At 44.1% G+C, this 19,497-nt stretch overlaps 1 protein-coding gene across 1 annotated transcript; it reads left to right on the top strand.

Annotated features, from left to right (window-relative positions):
• The first annotated feature begins 237 nt into the window (after positions 1–237).
• On the top strand, positions 238–18,745 carry LOC127037329 (schlafen family member 13-like). The gene is given in 6 exon segments (XM_050928922.1): positions 238–591; positions 594–643; positions 5,662–6,743; positions 7,623–7,751; positions 11,086–11,806; positions 16,196–18,745. Coding segments are annotated over 6 exon segments (2,814 nt in total). The 5' UTR covers positions 238–564; the 3' UTR covers positions 17,001–18,745.
• Positions 18,746–19,497: the final 752 nt, after the last annotated feature.

Here is a 19,497-nt window from a genome sequence, read left to right as displayed (position 1 = left end):
CTGGGTCACGGGTCAGCTGACTCCGGCAGTGGCGGGGCTCTGGGACCTGAAAGCTGTGCTGGGGGGGCGGGGCTCTGGAACGTCAGAGCAGCGCTGAGGGGGCGGGGTCTAAGCTGCCGGAAGTGTCTGTCAGCGCCTGGGAGGCGGGAAGTTTCAACCGGTCCCTACAGGCCCCTCGTCCGCGGAGCACAGACGCGAGGCGAGACTCGCGCGCGTGGGGGAGGGGAGCGCGGGCCGCACCCCCGGGACCCGGTCTGTGCCTGCGGCCGGTATAACTGTTCTCTCCATGGTGGTTTCACACTGACCTCGCCTGGGTCCGAAATCCGAGTGCAGCTCCGGGGCGGATCCCCTGCGCAGGAACACGGGGTAACGGCCGTGAAACCGCCCTGGCCATTCGTCTGGCGCGTGTGTGACCGAGAGCAGCGATGGTCTCTTGGGGGCCACTTGTCAGAGGGGTCCCCGGGTTAGTCCGGACCTGGAAAAGCAGCAGAGTCCTGTGGCAGCTGACAGACTAACAGACGTATTGGAGCATGAGCTTTGGCGGGTGAATACCCACTTCGTCGGATGCTTGGGGGCCACTTGACACCCCCCGGAGTTCTGCCACGGACCTCACCGGCGCCAGGAGTCCAGCCGGGAGTGTAAAGTGAGTGTAAATCTCCCTACAGCCACTGTAAGGCCTTGCACGCTGGCACTGCCATGGCGGCGTTAGTGTGAACCAGGCCCGGCTGACCGGAGCTGTGCTGAAAGGCTGGGCTCAAGCAGCTCAATTTGGAAGTCATAAGAGCGGCCAGGCTGGGTCAGACCAAAGGTCCATCCAGCCCAGTGTCCTGTCTGCCGACAGTGGCCGATGCCAGGTGCCCCAGAGGGAGTGAACAGAACCGGTGACCATCCAGTCAGGAGTCAGCCCCTTTCCTTTTCCGGGTGGCATTTCTCCCTCCCCCACCGCCAACCAACCTTTGGCTCTTTGTCTTTGAGAACAAGCTGCTAAGGTTACAAGGAAACAGGTGGACAGTGCAGTATTGGGCTCGGGGTTCATATTGTGATGTGATCACAGTCCTGAGCATGAGCACTCTGCCAACATCAGTTTCCTGTTATTTCTGAGGCTTCTTCCACACACAAAAAGCCAAGCTCCTTGAAAGCAAACAATGTAGCCCCCCCGCCCCCTGAATTTCATACAGGAGCTCTGCTTGCAGTGCATGTCCTAGCCCCAGGTAGAGCTCTTAACTGCCCTGCAGCCTGTGTGTGGAATATAAATTCATCAGAGGAGCGGGCTGGTCTCAGCTTGTGCCCCTGGGGCAAGGAGTCAGCATTTTGTTCAAAAACAGAGGCAGAGTGATTAAGATTAGAAAGAGCTAGTAATTAAATTAAGAATCTGGACTTGAATACAGAATGCAGGGAACTCAGAAGAAATACAGCCAAGTCCTCTGAGCCAAGGTTACATTCGGAAAAGAGGGAGATGTGAGAGGGATAGGTGAAAAAAAGGGGCCTAAACCAAGGGAAGGGTGAGCAATGATATAGCAAGGTTCCCACTCGACCTGTGGTAGTTATGTGGCCCCATCACTCTAGTATTTGAGCACCTCACAAAGTCTAACCGATATTTCCTCACAGCCCCTCCCTTGGTGAGGTAGAGCTGATGGGCACTGAGGCACACACACACTAACAGCCACATTTTCAAAGGTATTTAGGCACCTACTGGGATTTTCAAAAGTGCCTAGAAAGTTAGTTGCATTGTAAACCCCACTAGATGCCTAGCTGCATTTTGAGGTGCCTAAAAACCTTTGAAACACTGGCCTGAGATCATTCAGCAAGGCCATGGGGAAATAGAATCCAGGTCTCTGTGGTCTAGCTTTCTCTCCACTGGACCAGCCTTTCTCTCTGCTCCGTGCTGCAAAAAAAGAGAACTCTGATACATGGGAGCAAAACCAAGAAGGCCAGTTCTCTGAGACTCTCAGGCTATTGGGAAGAAGGATGTAATGGTTGACAGCATGAAAAGCAGCACAAAGGTCAGGAAGGATGAAGAAAGCAATAGAGAGAGAATGAGAGTCAGATGAGAAGAGATCATTTTAACCCCCAAGGAGTGGCAGGTTCTGCCCAATGCTGGGCTGTAGAGCAATGGCTGCTGTGAAATTTTATATTTTAACCAAAAAACATTTTGTTTTGTTATTTTTTGTTCTGAGTTTGGGAAAAGGAAGGAATGAGAATGTGTGGTATGAGTATCAGATGTGTTTATGCCTCAAATTCTTAGGGTTTCAGCTGTATTCAGGCCAATTCCAGAACAAAGAACAAATTACATCCATAGTATCCATAAAGTCTACTATTATTGTCATAATTTGTATTATTTGTGATACTGTATCATTGTGTCCCTAGCCTCTGTTTGCCAGAAGCAGGGAATGGGTGACAGGGGATGGATCACTTCATGATCACCTGTTCTATTCATTCCCTCTGAAGCACCTGGTATTGGCCACTGTTGGAAGACAGGATACTGGGCTAGACAGACCATTGGTCTGACCCAGTATGGCCATTCTTATGTTCTTATTCACTGACACCATCTGTGAGCTCAACATTGTTTAGAATATGCCAGAAAATATAGTCCCTGAGCCAATGCATATAAAATATGTAGCCCTGGATAAGATGGCTCAAGATAGTTAAGTATGAAGTGTATAATTATTGAACACATGTTAATATCCATGAGTGGAGGCGCTGATGGCAATAGAAGTTTTACCTGATTAAGGACTGGAAGGTTTTGTCAGGAGTCGCATGATAATTATTGTTTTCCTTAAAGCCCCAGCTCCTGCAGTCAAGTGGATCTGTGATGATTTCAGTATTCATTCTCAAAGAAAAAGTGAGTTTCTGGCCCTCATGGCTGTGGAGAAAGATTCAAAATGTGACCCCAGTGCACCCTCAAGGCTCAAAAAGCAGAAAGCAAACAAAAAGAACACCAAATCTGTTATTTTTAAATGATCTCATTAAGACAATCTCATGATTTTTGGTGAGCCTGACTCATAATTTTTGAACATTTGGGGTTGGCAATACTGTGAAAGTGACTTGAAAGTGTCAGTTTCACACCTGTTTGACGTCAGTTTCTTGTCTAGTATTTGTACTGACCTATCACCCCTAGAGCCCTAGGCAGGTTCAGTATAAAGTTATGGGGCCTTTTCCTAGTAGGATGTTTCCAAACATTAAATGATTTGTTCTAAGCTTGGTGAACTGCAAAAAGTAAATAGGCTAAGTGATAGAAAGTAATCTAGATTTTTGTACAGTTGTTTCCATTGTTGTAGTCGAGAGTAAGAGTATGCTTTAAAATTTTAAGGCTTATCAGTGTCCCTTAAGTCAGTGCTTCTCAAAGTCAAGCTGCTGCTTGTTTAGGGAGAGCCCCTGGCCTAAGTAGCTCATGTAATCACAGTTTAAAGTTGTTCCCCTCCCTCCATCTGAAATGATGTCCCTGCATGAATTTCTGTACTCTGAAAAGTGACTATGTCAATGTATCAGTCACTCCACTCAGCCGGTCAGCGCAGTATTCAGAGTCACGGCTGCTGACTTTAGTGTTTCACTTCTAATGGGAACGGGGTGCCCAAATCTTTGCGGGAGTTTTGAAAATCCCACCCTTCATCTTCAAATACTGTAAAAAACTAATGAATTCTCACATCCTCCCGGTGAGGTAGGTGGGTATTATCCTCATTGTAGAAATGTGAGAGTGGAGGCAAAGAGAGATTAAGGCCTTGTCTACATGCAGACGGGGACCAAAATAACTAGATGGGTTTTAATTCACACCTTTAGGTATTTCAGTGCATGGCTCTGGGGGTGGACACTATTATAGCAGAATCACAGTGTCCTGTACTATTTTTATAATTTTGTTGGTAAAAAAAAAAAATCAGATGAAGGTTTGCAGCATCCTATTTCTGGCTTCAATTGGGTAGACCTCAGCAGTTCCTGGCTCCCTAGCCTATGGGTCTACTGCTAGATGGACCTCTCTGTGCAGCACTCAAAAAGTTAATGAAACATACCTCTTCAGGGTTAACCCCACATCTCCCTCAGTGCTGAGGATCTAACTCTGCCTGTTTTGTCTTTGTATTGCAAACTCCCCCTGTCTGATCAAATCAGTAGCTCTAGGACCCAGGGGCCGAGCAGCTGGGACGGGGGAGGTAGTGAAATAAACTGAGGACAAGAAGGAAGTTTCTTTCAGCGCTTGGGAAGTAGGACCTTTAGATCAGTTCATAGAGGCTCCTTGTTCTGTGTCTGCAGAGCAAACGTCAGAAGAGAAAATCAGAAGCAAGGTAAGACCGCGCTCCTCCCCATACAGTCCAGGAGAAATGAGACAGCACCTCCTGGACACAGATATGTGGCTGAGGTGTAGATTTAAATTCTTATTAATCACATGAATGATTTCTAACTGCTGCCTCGTAGATCAGAAATCTGCGTTAAACTCCTGGGCAAATCCCCTGCTCAGGAATACTGGGGTAACGTCAGTTAAAAAGTCATTGCAGTTCGTCTAGAATTTGTGCTACCGAGAGCAGCATGTGCGTCTTGGTCTTTATTGGGGCCGATTCTCATTCAGACCAAAACCACTTTACCAGGCTGGAGTTTTGCCATTTGACTTCAGTGGGGCCAAGATTTCAGCTAGGAGTGTAAAGTGAGTGTGAATATCACTTACAGCCACTTTAAGGCGGTGTGAAGTGGGCTCAAGTAGCTCCGTTTGGAAATCAGCCCCTTTCCCCTGGCATTTCCCCCTCCCCCACCAACCAAAGCTGACATTGTGTAAAACTTTTGGCTCCTTGTCTTTGAGAACAAGTTGCTAACATTAGAAACTGACCTGGGTACAAAGAAACAGATGGGCAGCCTGGTACTGGGCTCGGGTTTCGTATCCTGGTGTGATCACAGTCCTGAGCACCAGCACTCTGCTTACATCAGTTTCTTGGTATTTCTGAGAGATTTCTTCCTGCACAGAAAAAGCCAAGTGTCAGGAGTAGCCATGTTAGTCTGAATCCACAAAAACAACTAGGAGTCCGGTGGCACCTTAAAGACTGACAGATTTATCTGTGTGTAAGCTTTCGTGGGTAAAAATCCCTCACTTCTTCAGATGGGTTTTTTTACCCACGAAAGCTTATGCCCAAATAAATCTGTTAGAAAAAGCCAAGATCCTTGAAAGCAAACTATGTAGATAGCCCTGTAAGTGGAGAACATTCCACACATGCATTGGGAAGCAGGGGGATTTGCAAACGGAGGGGCTTGTAGGACCGAGCCCTTAAATGTTTAAGTAGGTTTTGGAAAAGGTGGTGAGGAAAAAGTCAGAGCTTTGCTACAGGAGCTGTTTTGCTGGAGACGGTTGCTTGCACACATGGGTTAGCAACTTTTAGAGACAGTTGCGCAGTTTCATTGTCCTTACAATGGAAACTGAGAGCACTTTGTTACATGGAAATAAATCTCCACTGGAGAAATTTAGCCCATGCTCATATAGGGAGGAGTTAAACAAACAGACTGATTCCTTTCTGTGTGTTTCAGTTTCTTCTGAAAGTGAAAGGGCAAATCCTTACTCCCCGGGAATAATTCCCAAGGAAAGCAGCAGTATGTCCCCAAACTGAGAAGAGGGGACATCGCCTTCAGATCCACTCACGTTGTTGTATGTAATGTTTTCTGAGAGACCTGTCACTTTCATTGTTTCAGGAACTTGGTGACCATGAAGGAGAGCCCTCTCTACGTTGATTGGTTCACAGACTATCCAGATACGGTTGTAAAAGTGGGAAAAGTGACTTTTGGTGAGAAATCCAGGAACAACATGACAGATTGCAATTTGAGAAGGAAACAAGTTGGTAACATTTCCCGAGCAGCATGTGCATTGCTGAATTCAGGAGGAGGAGTGATAAAGGCAGAGGTTGATAATAAGGACTACAATTATGCAGAACATGGGATTGGACAGGATATAGAAAAAGCCCTTACAGAACTCACTCCATCTAAAATGTCTCAAAAATATTTTGATTTTGAATATATGCGGGAAAACAACTGTGTGTTAATTTTTGTGAAATCATGGAGCAGTGACAGTTCATCTTTACCCCGTATTTGCAGCCTGAGGACAGGCTTGTACCAAAGATGTCTGACTCTAAAAGACAGCATGAGTCCTACCGAAGCAGCACAATTTCTCAAAGAGAAGGAACTTTCTGCCAGGAGAAAACGTGATGAGATGGGACCAAGAGCTAAGAAAGCTCTACTAAGTGATGTTCAGCAGGAACAAAACATGTATACGTCTGCTGAAAGATTTTATAAAAGAGACTTTCTCTGCTTTGGGGAAAAATTAAATTTCACGGAGTCAACGCATATTGAATTTAAGAAGTTTGCAACAAAGAACATTTTGAAATACATTAAAGAGATCCTGCCAAATTACATCTCTGCTTTTGCAAACACACAAGGAGGATTTTTATTTATTGGAGTGGATGATAATGGGACAGTTGTTGGATGTACAAAGGACAAAGTAAAGATCAATGAATTAAAAGAAGCAATAGAACATGTTAAGGGGAAATTACCCATTTCACATTTCTGCAGTTCTCTGCCTGGAGTGAACTTGGAATGCAAAATGCTGGACGTGTATGATAAAGATCAAAACGTGTATGGTTACGTCTGTGCTGTGAAAATCCAGCCGTTTTGTTGTGTTGTGTTTTCGGAGACTCCAGACTCATGGACTGTGAAGGACAATGAGATTATGAGGATAGCAGCCAACGAATGGACAGGCTTGATGATGGCAACTGACCCAGGTCAACATGGGGAAAAAAAAATCAAAATGTTTAATTTATTTTTCCATATTAGCGCTAACGTCAGTATTTCTAGCATGGCGGTGCCATTGGTAACGTGATAAGTGGTCTTAAGTCACTGGGTGCTACCCCAGACTCTTACAAGGTTATAGAGACTTCTGTCTGAAATTGTATTACTGTACCTGCTATTATAAGTTACACTTAAGTAGAGTAGCCTTCTGCTCTTTTGGTCAGATGCAAACAGCACTTGCCCTATAATCTTTAGTTTATGCTGCACCCAATAAATAGTCTGCACCAACTGTGGCAGCCCAAATCCTGCAAAATTATCTACATGAGCTTTGACAATACAAACCAAGCTTGAGGGTCATCAATTTTTAGTCTAATCATAAATCGTGGAAACCTTATTTGACCTCCAGCTTTTCATTCATTAGCAGGAACCAAAAACTGGGGATACTTATCCCAGGATAATACAGGAGATAATTACACATGAAAACAACAGGACCAAGATCCAATATCATGATCCTGATTTATGCCTTTTCCTTAACCCTCTCCTCCCTTGATGATTGCCACAGGAATGGAGAGATAACAATTCTTTGCAACCAAAATCCCACTGCATACGCCCAGCTTGTGGCAATAAGGTTTTACCCTCTCAGCCATCTGAAGCGGGACACACTGCAGCTGTGGATGGGTTCCCAGATAAGCACCTCTAGTTAAATTAATTAACCTCATCTCATTTGAAGTTTCCGCAGGGTGCATATACTGCACCAGTTCATTCACAATGGAAAAACTAAATCAATTCTGTGCATACAGAGAAGAATTCTTTATGGTGGTGAAGAAGTGCAGTAATAGTGTATTAACATGAGCTTTAATTTCTGTTTCTAGAGATTTCAAATTTGTGTGAAGCTTTCAGAACTGAGCTGAGTGTGTCATGTGCACCCCCACTCACCAAAACCGTGTTTTCCAACAAAGGCCTTGCTTGTCTGCGTGATCTGCAAGAATCTCTATTTCCAGGTATGCTTTTGTAGTTTAATTCTGGTTTACATATTTGGACATGATGACTGAAGATTTCAATTTAGAATGAATATTAAAAGGTAATAGTAAATTACTTATTCCCCTTTCCCCTCACATAATTTTCAAATAATTATGAGGCCAGCATGCACTAAAAACATTGTATGAACTGATTAAAACAGACCAACTGGTAGGTCTTCATACTGACCTCTCTGAATCCTCCTTGTTCCCTGGAGAGTGCACTCCCTCACTTGCTACATGTATACAAATGATCATAGAAGTGTAGGACTGAAGGGACCGTGAAAGGTCCAGTCCTCTGCACTCAAGGTAAGGACAAGTGATTTTCAAGTGATCCTATCGATGTGATATTTAGTTCTTATTTCAGTGTTTTTCACCTAAGAAAGCTGTGGGTACCATAGCATTATTGTATGTTAAATGAGTGTCCTGATGTATGTTTATGTTCTTCAATATTAAAATTGAATTTGCTGGAGCTTTATGGAGGGATTTTCAGAAGTGCAGAGGATTGACCTAACTTTACTCTCATAGAAGTCAGTGGTAAATACTCTCATTGAATTTAATGGGAAGAGTTAAACTAAGGCTGAGTGCTTTTGAAAATCTCATAATATTTACATTTTGGCTGGGTTTGCTGGATTTCCTTAAAGTATAATTTGCTTGAAATTCTGCTTAAACTGGCCAAAGTGGAGTTTTCTTACAAATATATTCAGTATTACAATGTAGGCCCTTTTTTGGAAATGAATCAGTCCTGAATCTTTCCTGATTTCTATGAATAGTCATGAAACTGAATCTGTTCTCCAAGTAAGTATGACGGGGTTGTTTGTTAACAGTTCCTGTTAACTATTCATTATTCATTCTCTGTTGTTCCTGATCTATAATATGTCTCATGTGATTGTTTTTGCTCCAAGACTGGAGGATCAATGCATTTTAACCAAGAGACTAGGGAATAATTAGCAAGCTTCTGTTACAAATTGATAGATCAACTATTTGTCTCAATATTTGCGAGGAATTCAGGATTGTCAAGTATTTTTCTGAATAATCACATGGCTGTCAGACTGTCTGCGAACACAGACAGAGGCTTTGATGAATAGCAATGAACTGAACTTGGCCTGTTTGTTTAGGAATACACCTGTGACTATTTTTCTATTATTATTCCAGATGGGTTCAATTCATGTGGCTGAGGGGTGAAAACATTATCTAAGTTGAACGGCATTTTATATTTTAAACATAATAATGTCTGATAAAATAAGGCTAATTAAAAAAAAAAGCCAAAATTCATCAAGTTTTTGGTTTGTTTGGGAATCATTTTCAAACCAGTCCTGTTAGATATGAGAGGTTTCAGTGTTTATAATTGTTAAATGAACCATATACTGTCTGCAGTTTGTGGGTTCTTCACAATGTCACCGATGTTAGTATTTAATATTTGGGCTGTGATATTGGTCACCCAAATAATATGGCTTGATCTAATGAAAAGAATGAGGAGGAATTCAGACAATTCACTGGGACTTTGTAGGGGAAGATGTGTTGTACTTAAAGTACTGCACAGAATCTTTTCAGGGGGAATAAGGCAAAACACAACATTTATTAGTAATACATGTATTAATTAACACTGTGTCATGTGCATATGATATATATTACACTCATGCACTCACACACACAAGCACACTCCGTCTTGTTGTTGTTACCAATTAGTTGCTTCCCCTAACTGCACTGGCCAGGTGAGTTAGATGGGAGGGGGTGGAGCCGGCTTCTGCCGATCCAGATCGATGCTCCCATGTTGACAAGACGAGACCCAGGGTCCTTTGCAAGACTCCTCACATTTATAGCAGCTTCCCTCTTATGCAAATCTGTACCAGATTCAAAATCTGTGTCTGTGTCCCTTGGTCCTTTGTCTTGCTTTCTTCTAGGTGTTGTCCCAATGCTGCAAAGAGGGTGTTTCCAAAAAAAGGTGCTTGCATCTAACCCCCGAGGCCATCAATATGTCTGCTCTTCTTTAACGAGCCCACTTGACAGGTTTTATTGTCCTTGGGTCTGGCTTCCATCCCCTCTCCAAGGGTTGCAACTGTCTAGAGGTGCTGCCTTCCACACCTTGCTTATTCACACCTCGTTCATTCAACAGGGCAATTGATTAAGGGAGTGGCGGGGGGGGGGGGGAGAGATCTTATTCTACTCCTAGCAAAAAGACATTTTTCCTTCTACTCTAACTCTCCTTAGGGGCTATAACATTATACCAAGGCTTAACACAAAGTTTTCTATAAGTTTTTCTACATAGGGATCTGATACAAAGTTCCTATATCAAAGGACTGGATACAAAGATGTATGAAAATAGCTTAATACAGGGTTATATGAAGAGGCATAATACAAAATCCTATGTAAGTTATGTGAAGATGTTTAATACAGAGATTTATCTACAGGTGGACCTGCTGAGGAAGGAGCATTTGCTAGAGATAATCAGGTCTAGTTGTTTACCAGTTGCAGAACACTTAAATCTCCATCTGCGCATCTGTGCAAAACCAAAATGTACAGGAAATGCAGTTATATAAAACACATTCTCTCTGCTTCCCCAGATATACCACGCAGAACTCACCAAGTCAAAGTCCTTTACCTCACTATCACAAATACAATACTACTTTGTAATGCGGACAAACTCCAAAGGTTGAGTACTCATACCGCTATACTTTTTGGACAAATTCCATAAGGGAATGTTGCAGATTAAAAAAATCTCAAAACAAAAAACTAAAATGTGGAATGCCTGTAATTCTTAATTAAGATTCCCTTTAAATATTTGGAAAATAAGCAAAATACACAACTTAGGTCACCCAAATTCTCACTTATCTTCCTTTGTGATCCTTTACTTCTGCCAACATTTCATTTTCATCGTAAAATTTTCTTGAATGAGTTTGTTTTCATTTTTTCTAAAGTGGAATTGCAACTGTTTTGTAGAATGTGCCCGTGAAACATAGTATTGACTGCAGAGCATTAGTAACAGAGACAAGGTCTCCAACAGTAAATTAATAAGGAAAAGATGTTTGTATTCAGGTCTGGTTGCTTTCATCTACTTAAAAAGCAATAACCTAATTCCCTCAAATCTAAGAAATACACAGTTAAGGAAATGTGAAATAATTCCTTTCAATGTCAGAAATATTTCCCAGCACTTTTACTTTTCATAATACTCCTTTCAATTGTGCTAACTAATGAATTGCAATATATTTTCAACCATAAATTCAGATGGAATAACTTTTTAAATGGCCTTGTAGTGCTTTTGAAAAAAGGGAATAATCATAAATATTATTTTTTTCCCCCTAATTCTCTCAATTTCTAGCAAATGGTAATGGGATAACATACAAACCAGACAACCTCAGCAAAGAGCTGTTCTCAGAGTATCCAGGGCTGGAGGATTTAATGAACGAGCAAATGCAAGAGCTGCAATATTCTCAGGGACTCCTGATATTTGCAAGAAGCTGGGCTGTTGCTGTTGGATTGCCAGAGAATCAGCATGTTGTCTGTGATGCTCTCTTAATAGCCTCAGGCAAATACCCAACGCTGTACACGGTCACGGAGGATTGTTCCGTGGTTGGGTATGGATATTCACAATGTATTGCTCATACGTTAAAGCAAAAACTGGTAAACGATGGGGGATACACTCAGAAAGTGTGTGTGATTCCTCATCTCTTACAGCTTGGAACCAACAGAGCGCGAAATAATGACTCACGTGTACAAGTCAGGTATCCCCTTTCCTATGTCCTCTTGCCCAATGACATGCCAGACTTACTTCATTCACTTGTGATAATCCTGTTGAGTTTTAGATCCTTCTTAAGTGACGGGCTTGGCCGTGAATTTTTCAACCTTCTCACCATTAAACAGTACGAAATACTAACAAAGAATCTTCACAAATTCAAGAAGCTGTTTATCTACGGCCTGCCAGGAACAGGGAAGACAGTTGTGGCCCTGAATATCATAGAGAGGATAAAGAACGTGTTCCACTGCAAATCTGATGAGATTCTATACATTTGTGAGAACCAGCCTCTGAAAATGATTGTGGAGTAAGTATTTTGTAGTTAGTTCAAAAAAACTGTGCTGTTAAATAATATCAAAGGGACGATGGGGCATGTATGTTTATTGATTGGCAAAAAAATTTTCTCAGGGTATGGCTCCACTTGCAGCTGTACAGCGCTGGGAGTTAAAGCTGTCTTCGTACAGCTGAGTAGGGAAAGCGCTGCAGTCTGGCCACACTGACAGCTGCCAGCGCACTGTCGTGGCCACATTTGCAGCATCTGCAGCGGCATTGGGAGCGGTGCATTATGGGCAGCTATCCCGGCATTCAAGTGGCTGCAACGTGCTTTTCAAAAGGGTGTGTGTGGAGTGTGACAAGGAGCGCAGAGGAGAGAGAGAGTGGATTTTTGGAGCCGACACTCTGTCAGCAGCTGCCTTGCAAGTTCCAACCCCTTCCCCCACCTCTCTCTCATTCGCTGAAAGCAAATAGCCATCTTTGTTTTTTCCCTCACAGACCAGATAAACAGCCACTCCGAAACAGACCTGCCCCCCCGCCCCGCGCTGTTTCTCTCCTCAAGCCACTTCCTTCCCCAAGCAAACACTAGCTGTGGGTGTTCCAAAGGGAGATCCCTGCCTCTGCTTGAGCAAACAGGAGCTGTCTTTGTTTTTTTGATAAGCAGCTTTGGGAGCCCCGAATTCACAACAAAACAAAGACAGTAATCTTTACTTACAAACATTATGGGAAGCTTCCGGAGGTCAGTTACAGCGTGCTAAGATTATTCCCTGTTTACACTGGCACCCCAGCGCTGCAGCAGCAGCGCTATTCTCTTTATTCCTCTTGTCGAGGTGGAGTACATGCATCGGTGCAGCCAGGGAGATACAGCGCTGTATGTGCCTTGCCAGTGTGGACAGGGAGTGAGTTACAGTGCTGTAAAGCCACCACCAGCGCTGTAACTCTCAAGTGTAGCCAAGGCCTCAGTCTTTGAAAATAACTTTCTTCTGCATTAAAGAAATGGATCACTGTTTTCTAAGGCCTTGTCTACAAACAAGCCATCAACTCATAATTTTTCCACCAGTGTGGCTCGGCTAAGTAGGATCAGACAAATCAGAGGTAAAGTGGAGTTTTATCAATGGGAAGTTTTCCAGTGCTGAGATGATGTGGTAGGTGAGAGGGTAGTTTGCATGTTATTGGACAGCATGGGCAGGTATTAATGGCATTTGGAAGGCTTTTTTTGACACACTATCTGTAGACGAGAGGACTCAATCCTGCAGCACCTCCTGCTGGTGACTTCTGGGAATTAGCTCAATTCAGCTCTGGAGTGCCCTCTGCAGGCCAGTGATCCACCTGTCCTCTGGCCCCTGTGTCCTTCCCTGGACCTGGTGCCCTTTTACCTGGGGTGCTGCCCCCTGGCAGTAACTCCTCAGTTTTAGGGTCTCCCCTGCCTGGGGAATCCCCACCCACTATGCCCACCTCGCCTCAGTATCAGGCTACTGCTAGTCATTGTCTAGCCCCACGTCCTGGGGCAGACTGCAGGATCAGCCACTCATCTCTGGCAAGGAGGGTTTGGACCTGCTGCCTTGGCTTACCCCTGGGCTGCCCTCTGCAACCCCTAGTACCTGTTAGCCCAATGCTAGACCACAGCCTGAGGCTTTCCAAGCTGGAGCTCCCCAGCTCCTCTGCCTTTCCCCAGCCGTGCTTCACACCAGTACTCTGCTCAGGTCCCTGCAGCCAGGTCCTTCTCCCTCTACAAGCGGAGGGAGACTGCTGCTTCTGGCTTGCTTGGCCTTTTATAGGGACCAGCTGGGCCTGACTGGGGCATGGCCCCAGCTGAGCCTACTTTCTGTAATCAGCCCAGGCTTCTTGCCCCAGCCACAGCCCTCTCCTGGGCTGTTTTAAGCCCTTCTGGGCTGGAGCGGGTGGTCACCCCGCTACACCATCTTAAAACAATTTGTGTGAGATTCACCTCTCAACTGGGATGGGAAAATTGCACTTCTGTGGGCCCCCTAGCCTCCTGCACCCAGAGGGGATTCACCCCTAGGGGACATCGAACAGGGTTTCTTTTCCTCTCCTCCCTTGAGGGTGAGTGTGGGGAAGCTCAGCTTTGGTTTCTGCCAGATGCTCTGTGGAGCTTTCCTCACATTTTACCTTCAGCGTTTCCACTCCATCATTTCCCTCCCTTGGTCCTAATGTCTATCTGTTTTCTCTATCAGTCTCTCTTTACCCAGAGCTATTCCATTCTTCCCCCCATGCTACCATTGCTTCTAGTCCTTCTCCCCAACCAGCAGCCCCATCCTCCTCAATTCTTGTCGCCTCTGCTCCTATCAGCCCTCTGTTCCCATCTCCTCTCTCCAGCACTGAGGTCTTGTCCCACCCCTCAACACTGTGTTGCCTCCATCTCCAGCCTCCCTTCGAGTCCCGTCTCTGCTGTCCAAACACACCCATGTGCTGCTGCTGCTCAGGGTAAGGAGGTGGCTGGCGAATCAGCTAGTAACTGCTTTCTGCTCCTCACTGTCTGCCAGGAGGGGAAGGGCCGCCAGTGATGCAGAAGGCGGCAGAGCTGCCTTCATCGGGGACTCATTCACCCCAGGAGTCAAGATTGATTTTCCCCAGTCCTGCCCCCTAGTGGCCAGCCAGGTGGTGTTTCACTCTTCAGACCCTGGGGGGTCCAGCTGAGCCATTTCCCAGCCAACATGTGCTCTCTGACCCATGTCAAATACTGAAATCATGTTTATACCGAAAGAGATCCTCATTATAATGGCCCTATTCACATTTATACTTGGGACAGAACAGTATAAAGGGGCCTTAATTTAAATGAGAATAAGGCTCATATTGAATGAGATCCTAAGTACATGTCTGTAATCTATGTGAGCAATTTTTACATATCGATATTGACATCTGAGTGTATGAACTGTAAAAGTAATAGAACAATTATAGAAATTGCCTTAATTGGCTGTTGCAGCACCTTATAATGCTTGCTTGTCTTCTGTAATATCTTACTGTGTAATGTCTATAGTGATTTTAAGCGCTGGAGTAACAAACTGTAAATCAACACAAAAACTTTGTGTGGGACTACATAACCTGGCATCCTTCAGATAATCTGCATGAGATGTCTCCCAATAATTATAATACAGGAACTCCTCACTTAACGTTGTAGTTATGTTCCTGAAAACTGTGACTAAGCGAAACAATGTTAAGCAAATCCAATTTCCCCATAAGAATTAATGTAAATGAGGAGGTTAAGTTCCAGGGAAATGTTTTTCACCAGACAAAAGACTAATATATATTTATACACACTCGCAGTATGAGTTTTAAAAAAACAATTTAATACTAGTACACAGTGATGATGATGATTGTGAAGCTTGGTTGAGGTGGAGGAGTCAGAGGGTGGGATATTTCCCAGGGAATGCCTTCCTGCTAAATGAACTAGCACTTGACTGAGCCCTCAAGGGTTAACTCTCACAACAATCTACAAGGCAGCAGGAAAGGAGGGAGGGCAGATAGACACACACCCCCTGTGTGTGTGAGGGGAAAAAAAGTGCATTTCCCCTTGAGTAGCTGACCCCAGGCTTAAGTATACTGCCTTGTTAATTAAATCAGCTTTCTGAGACCTGAGAGGGCAGCCACTGCCTAGAAGCTCCCTCCCCCCGTTGTGTCTCCCTGCTCTATGGAAGATGGGGTAAGTGGGATGCAGGAGCAAGAGGGACACCCTAACTAGCCTCCCACTTCCTCCCTCCCCCTCATACAGCAAGCGGGAATCTCTGGGAGCAGCTCCAAGGCAGAGGGCAGGAGCAGCGCGTGGCAGTGGGGGAAGGGACAGCTGCTGCACAGGGAACTTATAGGAGTGGGGAGCTGATGGGGGGGCTGCTGGTCCACCCTGGTTCCAACCATCCACCAGGTAGCTGCAACGGGCTGCTCTTCCTGCAAGCAGCAGACAAAACAGGCGGCTGCCAAAATGTTAGAAGGGAGCATTTCACAACTTTAAACGAGCATGTTCCCTAACTGATCAGCAACTTAACCTCGAAACAACGGTTACCGGGACAACTTTAAGTGAGGAGTTCCTGTACATTTTGGGGTATCTTCTACTAAGTGTTTTATAAAATATTTTAGAAGTATCTTAACATACTTCTATTGTTGTTATATCAGATGCATGCACTTTTTGGGTGAGTAAAAGCTCTCCCATTGGAGGTATGCTGTTTTTGATGTAACAACACCGAAATCATGTAGGTAATTGATGAATGTATGTTGCCCTTTGTAAATTTTGTTGTTTTTTTTTTTTAAATAATCAGAAGCCAAATCTTAAAAGCAAAAAGTTTGCAAGCTTGTTCACACCCAGAAGGAGGTGATTTGATACACTTGTCACTCCTCTAAATTGGATTGGCTGCACAAACCAACAGAAAATTCACACTAAGCATGCCAAATGTCTTCTTTTATTTTGTAGAAGTAGAAACATTTGCCAGTCTGTGACCCGGGCTGGTTTCTTAAATGAGAATTACAATCCATCAGTGAAGCATATAGTAATTGATGAGGCCCAGAATTTCCGGTTAGAGGATGGCGATTGGTACGACCAAGCTCAGCGCATCACCCAAGGAGATGGACATAGTGAACCTGGTGTTCTCTGGATCTTCTTGGACTATTTACAAACAAGTCACCCATTTCGATGCGGTCTTCCAAAGCTATCAGAACACTATCCTCAGGAGTGGCTAACTGTAGGGGTCCGGAATGCCACCCAGATATACAATACCATGGTACAAGAGATGCAAAATATTGTAGAAAAACGTCCACAAATTGATATTCCTTTTGAGCGGTTAAGAATGCTGCTAAATGAAGCCAAATGTGGCCATCCCCTGCCAGGTGTTTGTAGGGTAGAAGAAAACTTGGACAAGGATGAAATAGTGACATATGTGGTTGACACCTGTCGCCAATATTTCCGAAATGGTTACTCTGGGAAAGACATTGCTATCCTGTGCAACACAACGAGAGAGATGGATATATATAGTGACATGCTGCAACCCAAAATGAGAGAGATGATGAGACGTTTCAGACTGGGTGCATATTTCACAACGGCAGCTAACGTGCTGGGACATGACATTGTTCTCGATAGCATACGCCGCTTTTCTGGCCTGGAAAGAAACATTGTGTTTGGAATCAACCCTGTCCCTACACAGGAAGAGATTTCCGACAATCTTAAACTCTGTGTGGTATCCAGAGCTAATTTACACCTACATTTGCTGTATGAAAGATAATGCTTGAAAATATCATGGTCGTTCACTCAGGATCTGTTTAATAACCTGTGTAGGATTTCCCTTGGGTTGCAGCTGTGCACAGAGGTTGATAGTCACATCGCTTTTCACCACAGTGAAATTTTATCTTAGAGGGCTCCCATCTCCCAGGCTAATAAACTGCATGAGACCTGGTGAGGCCTGGGGGTCTTAAAAAGCCAGTTCCTAATATAAACTGAAGGAGCTACATGGGATATAGTGAGAATGGTTCACTTGCAGCTAATCAGTCCTCCCTGTTCTCTACTGCAGCATCCTTTTTGACTGTCTGGGAGTGAATTGACAGGGAGGAGGCAGTGTGCTCTTGTAGCCAGAGCAGGGAAGTGAAAGACGTTCCAGCTCAGCCCTGATTCCCTGTGCAACACGTGGGCTAATGTTTCAAGAGCGGCCTCTGATTTTGGGTTCCCCCCTCTTCAGGTTCCCAAAACACAACACTGTGAGCCACAAAACTCCAGCTTGGCTGCAACCTAACCCTGTAGGGGCCTAAATTCACTTGGTGCCTAACTTTCTGCTGTGCAAATTCCCCAGCTGTTTAAGTTTCAGATGCTGGGGCATGTGTACCGCTCCCTCCCTCTAGGAGCCTGGGCACTTGGCTCACCTAAGCTCAGAGCGGTTCACCAACCAGGGGGAGACTAAGTTTTGTGCAGGAGGTGGTTTGGTAGGCATGCTCAGAGGCTGCTTACTGCATTGGGTCCCATTCAAAACTAACCAGAGAAGGAGGTGGTGGTGATGCCCACCTCAGAACTTTCAGTCCAGGGGTTAGATGGGGCAGGCCTAGGTCCAGTTCCCTCCTCTCTGCCAGAGGGGTGTCTCACCTCTCTGGAGGGCGCTGTAACCCCTGAGCTAAGGGGCATTCTGATGTGTTGTTCCCTCAGTCTCTCCTGAGGAATCTATGGATAAATAATACAGTGACTGGAGCAGGCAGATAGACCCAGGGTCTCCCATGTCCTGGCCCAGTGGTTAGAGCACTCATCTAGAAGTTATAAAGTGGGCACCACCACCTCCTCCTGCGGCTTTTTTTGTGGTGTGAGTCAAGCACCAAACTTGCTCCTGCAAGAGCCGCCTTCAGTGCCTGAGCCCCTTGTCTCCGGGAAAGCGGTTGCCATTTGTGAAAGGCCAACAGAGACAGGGGCCTCACTCTGAGAAAAGGGCGGGCTTAGCAGACACCTGTCTTGTTGGCATCTCCCATTAGCTAGCTAGGCTGCTTCTTGCCTAGCGTGCTGCCTTTTGTGGAGCGCACTCTAAGGGGCTGGTCTCTTCCCATTCATTGTACAGGGAACCTAGGCACCTCTCTTTGTGGATCACAGTGTTGTTCCTATGACTTTCTAGGTGTCTAACAGTTAGATGTTGCCACGATGGGCATCACAGTCCTTAAGTCCCCGTGTAGATCCCAGCTATAGTGACTAAATCATTGGCGTTATGGATGCTCAGCACCTTTGGAAATCAGGTCCAGAATGTCTGAAGTTAGCTACCAGGGTAGATGGGCCTAAACTAAAAGAATTGGAAGTAACGCTATTAATTATTACTTAAATCAGCAAATAGGAAACCTTGATTTAAATCACTGATTTTAATCTTCTCATGTTTATATTTACGTAGCCAAAATAGCCTTCACACTTTGATTTTTTTTTGCTAATACTATAGCTTTAAATGCTTATTTAAACAATCATATCTTTTAAACAGTAAAAATTAAGAATGGTAATTTTTTATTGTGATTTGTGTCAATCTGTATTTCAATAGGAATTGGAATTCTATTAAAAATGTATAAAAACAGCACTTTAAATTGTTTGTTAAATAAAACTACCTTAAATGGGTTGGATACACAAGAAAAAAAATTTTAAAACTAACTAATGTATTGAACAAAAGTATTAGCCGTAGATAGTGAATTGATGGATTGTTTCTGGTCACTCCAGAGCAGATTTTCAACGGTATTTAGGTGCTGAAGATCTAGAGAGGTGCCCCATGGGAGTAAAATACATTTTTCTTTTTAAAAAATAAACCCTCTTTAAAGTTCATTTCAATTTTTAAAATTTCAATTTAAATAAAGTTTGAATTTTTTAAAATTATCTATTTCTATACACCCTCTAAGGCACCCAACATTTTTGAAAGTTGGAACATACTGTTAAACCAAATTTGGAACTTCAGGTCTCTCAGTGGTGCCAGCTCTTGCAATTTTATGGCAGAACTCATGATGTTTGCCAAAGTGATCATTATTAGAGTTAGCATTTAGGGGAGGCCACCTAACTGCGGCGTGAGCACTGGTGTGAAAAACATTTTCTCATGATAAAAATCGTACATGAAAGATCGAAGGTATGCACTAACAATACTTCCTTAGTATAATACTGAACATTTAGGAACTAAAATCTAAAACCCCCAAGCAAGCATGGCCCATCAATCATTTATATCACCATCATCAGTTTCACCCAGAATGTTACTGGTGCACCAGATCTACCAAAATGTATTCAGG

This window comes from Gopherus flavomarginatus, chromosome 19 (assembly GCF_025201925.1).
Source record: "Gopherus flavomarginatus isolate rGopFla2 chromosome 19, rGopFla2.mat.asm, whole genome shotgun sequence".
NCBI lineage: Eukaryota > Metazoa > Chordata > Testudines > Testudinidae > Gopherus > Gopherus flavomarginatus.
This window is presented reverse-complemented; position numbering and strand designations above follow the sequence as displayed.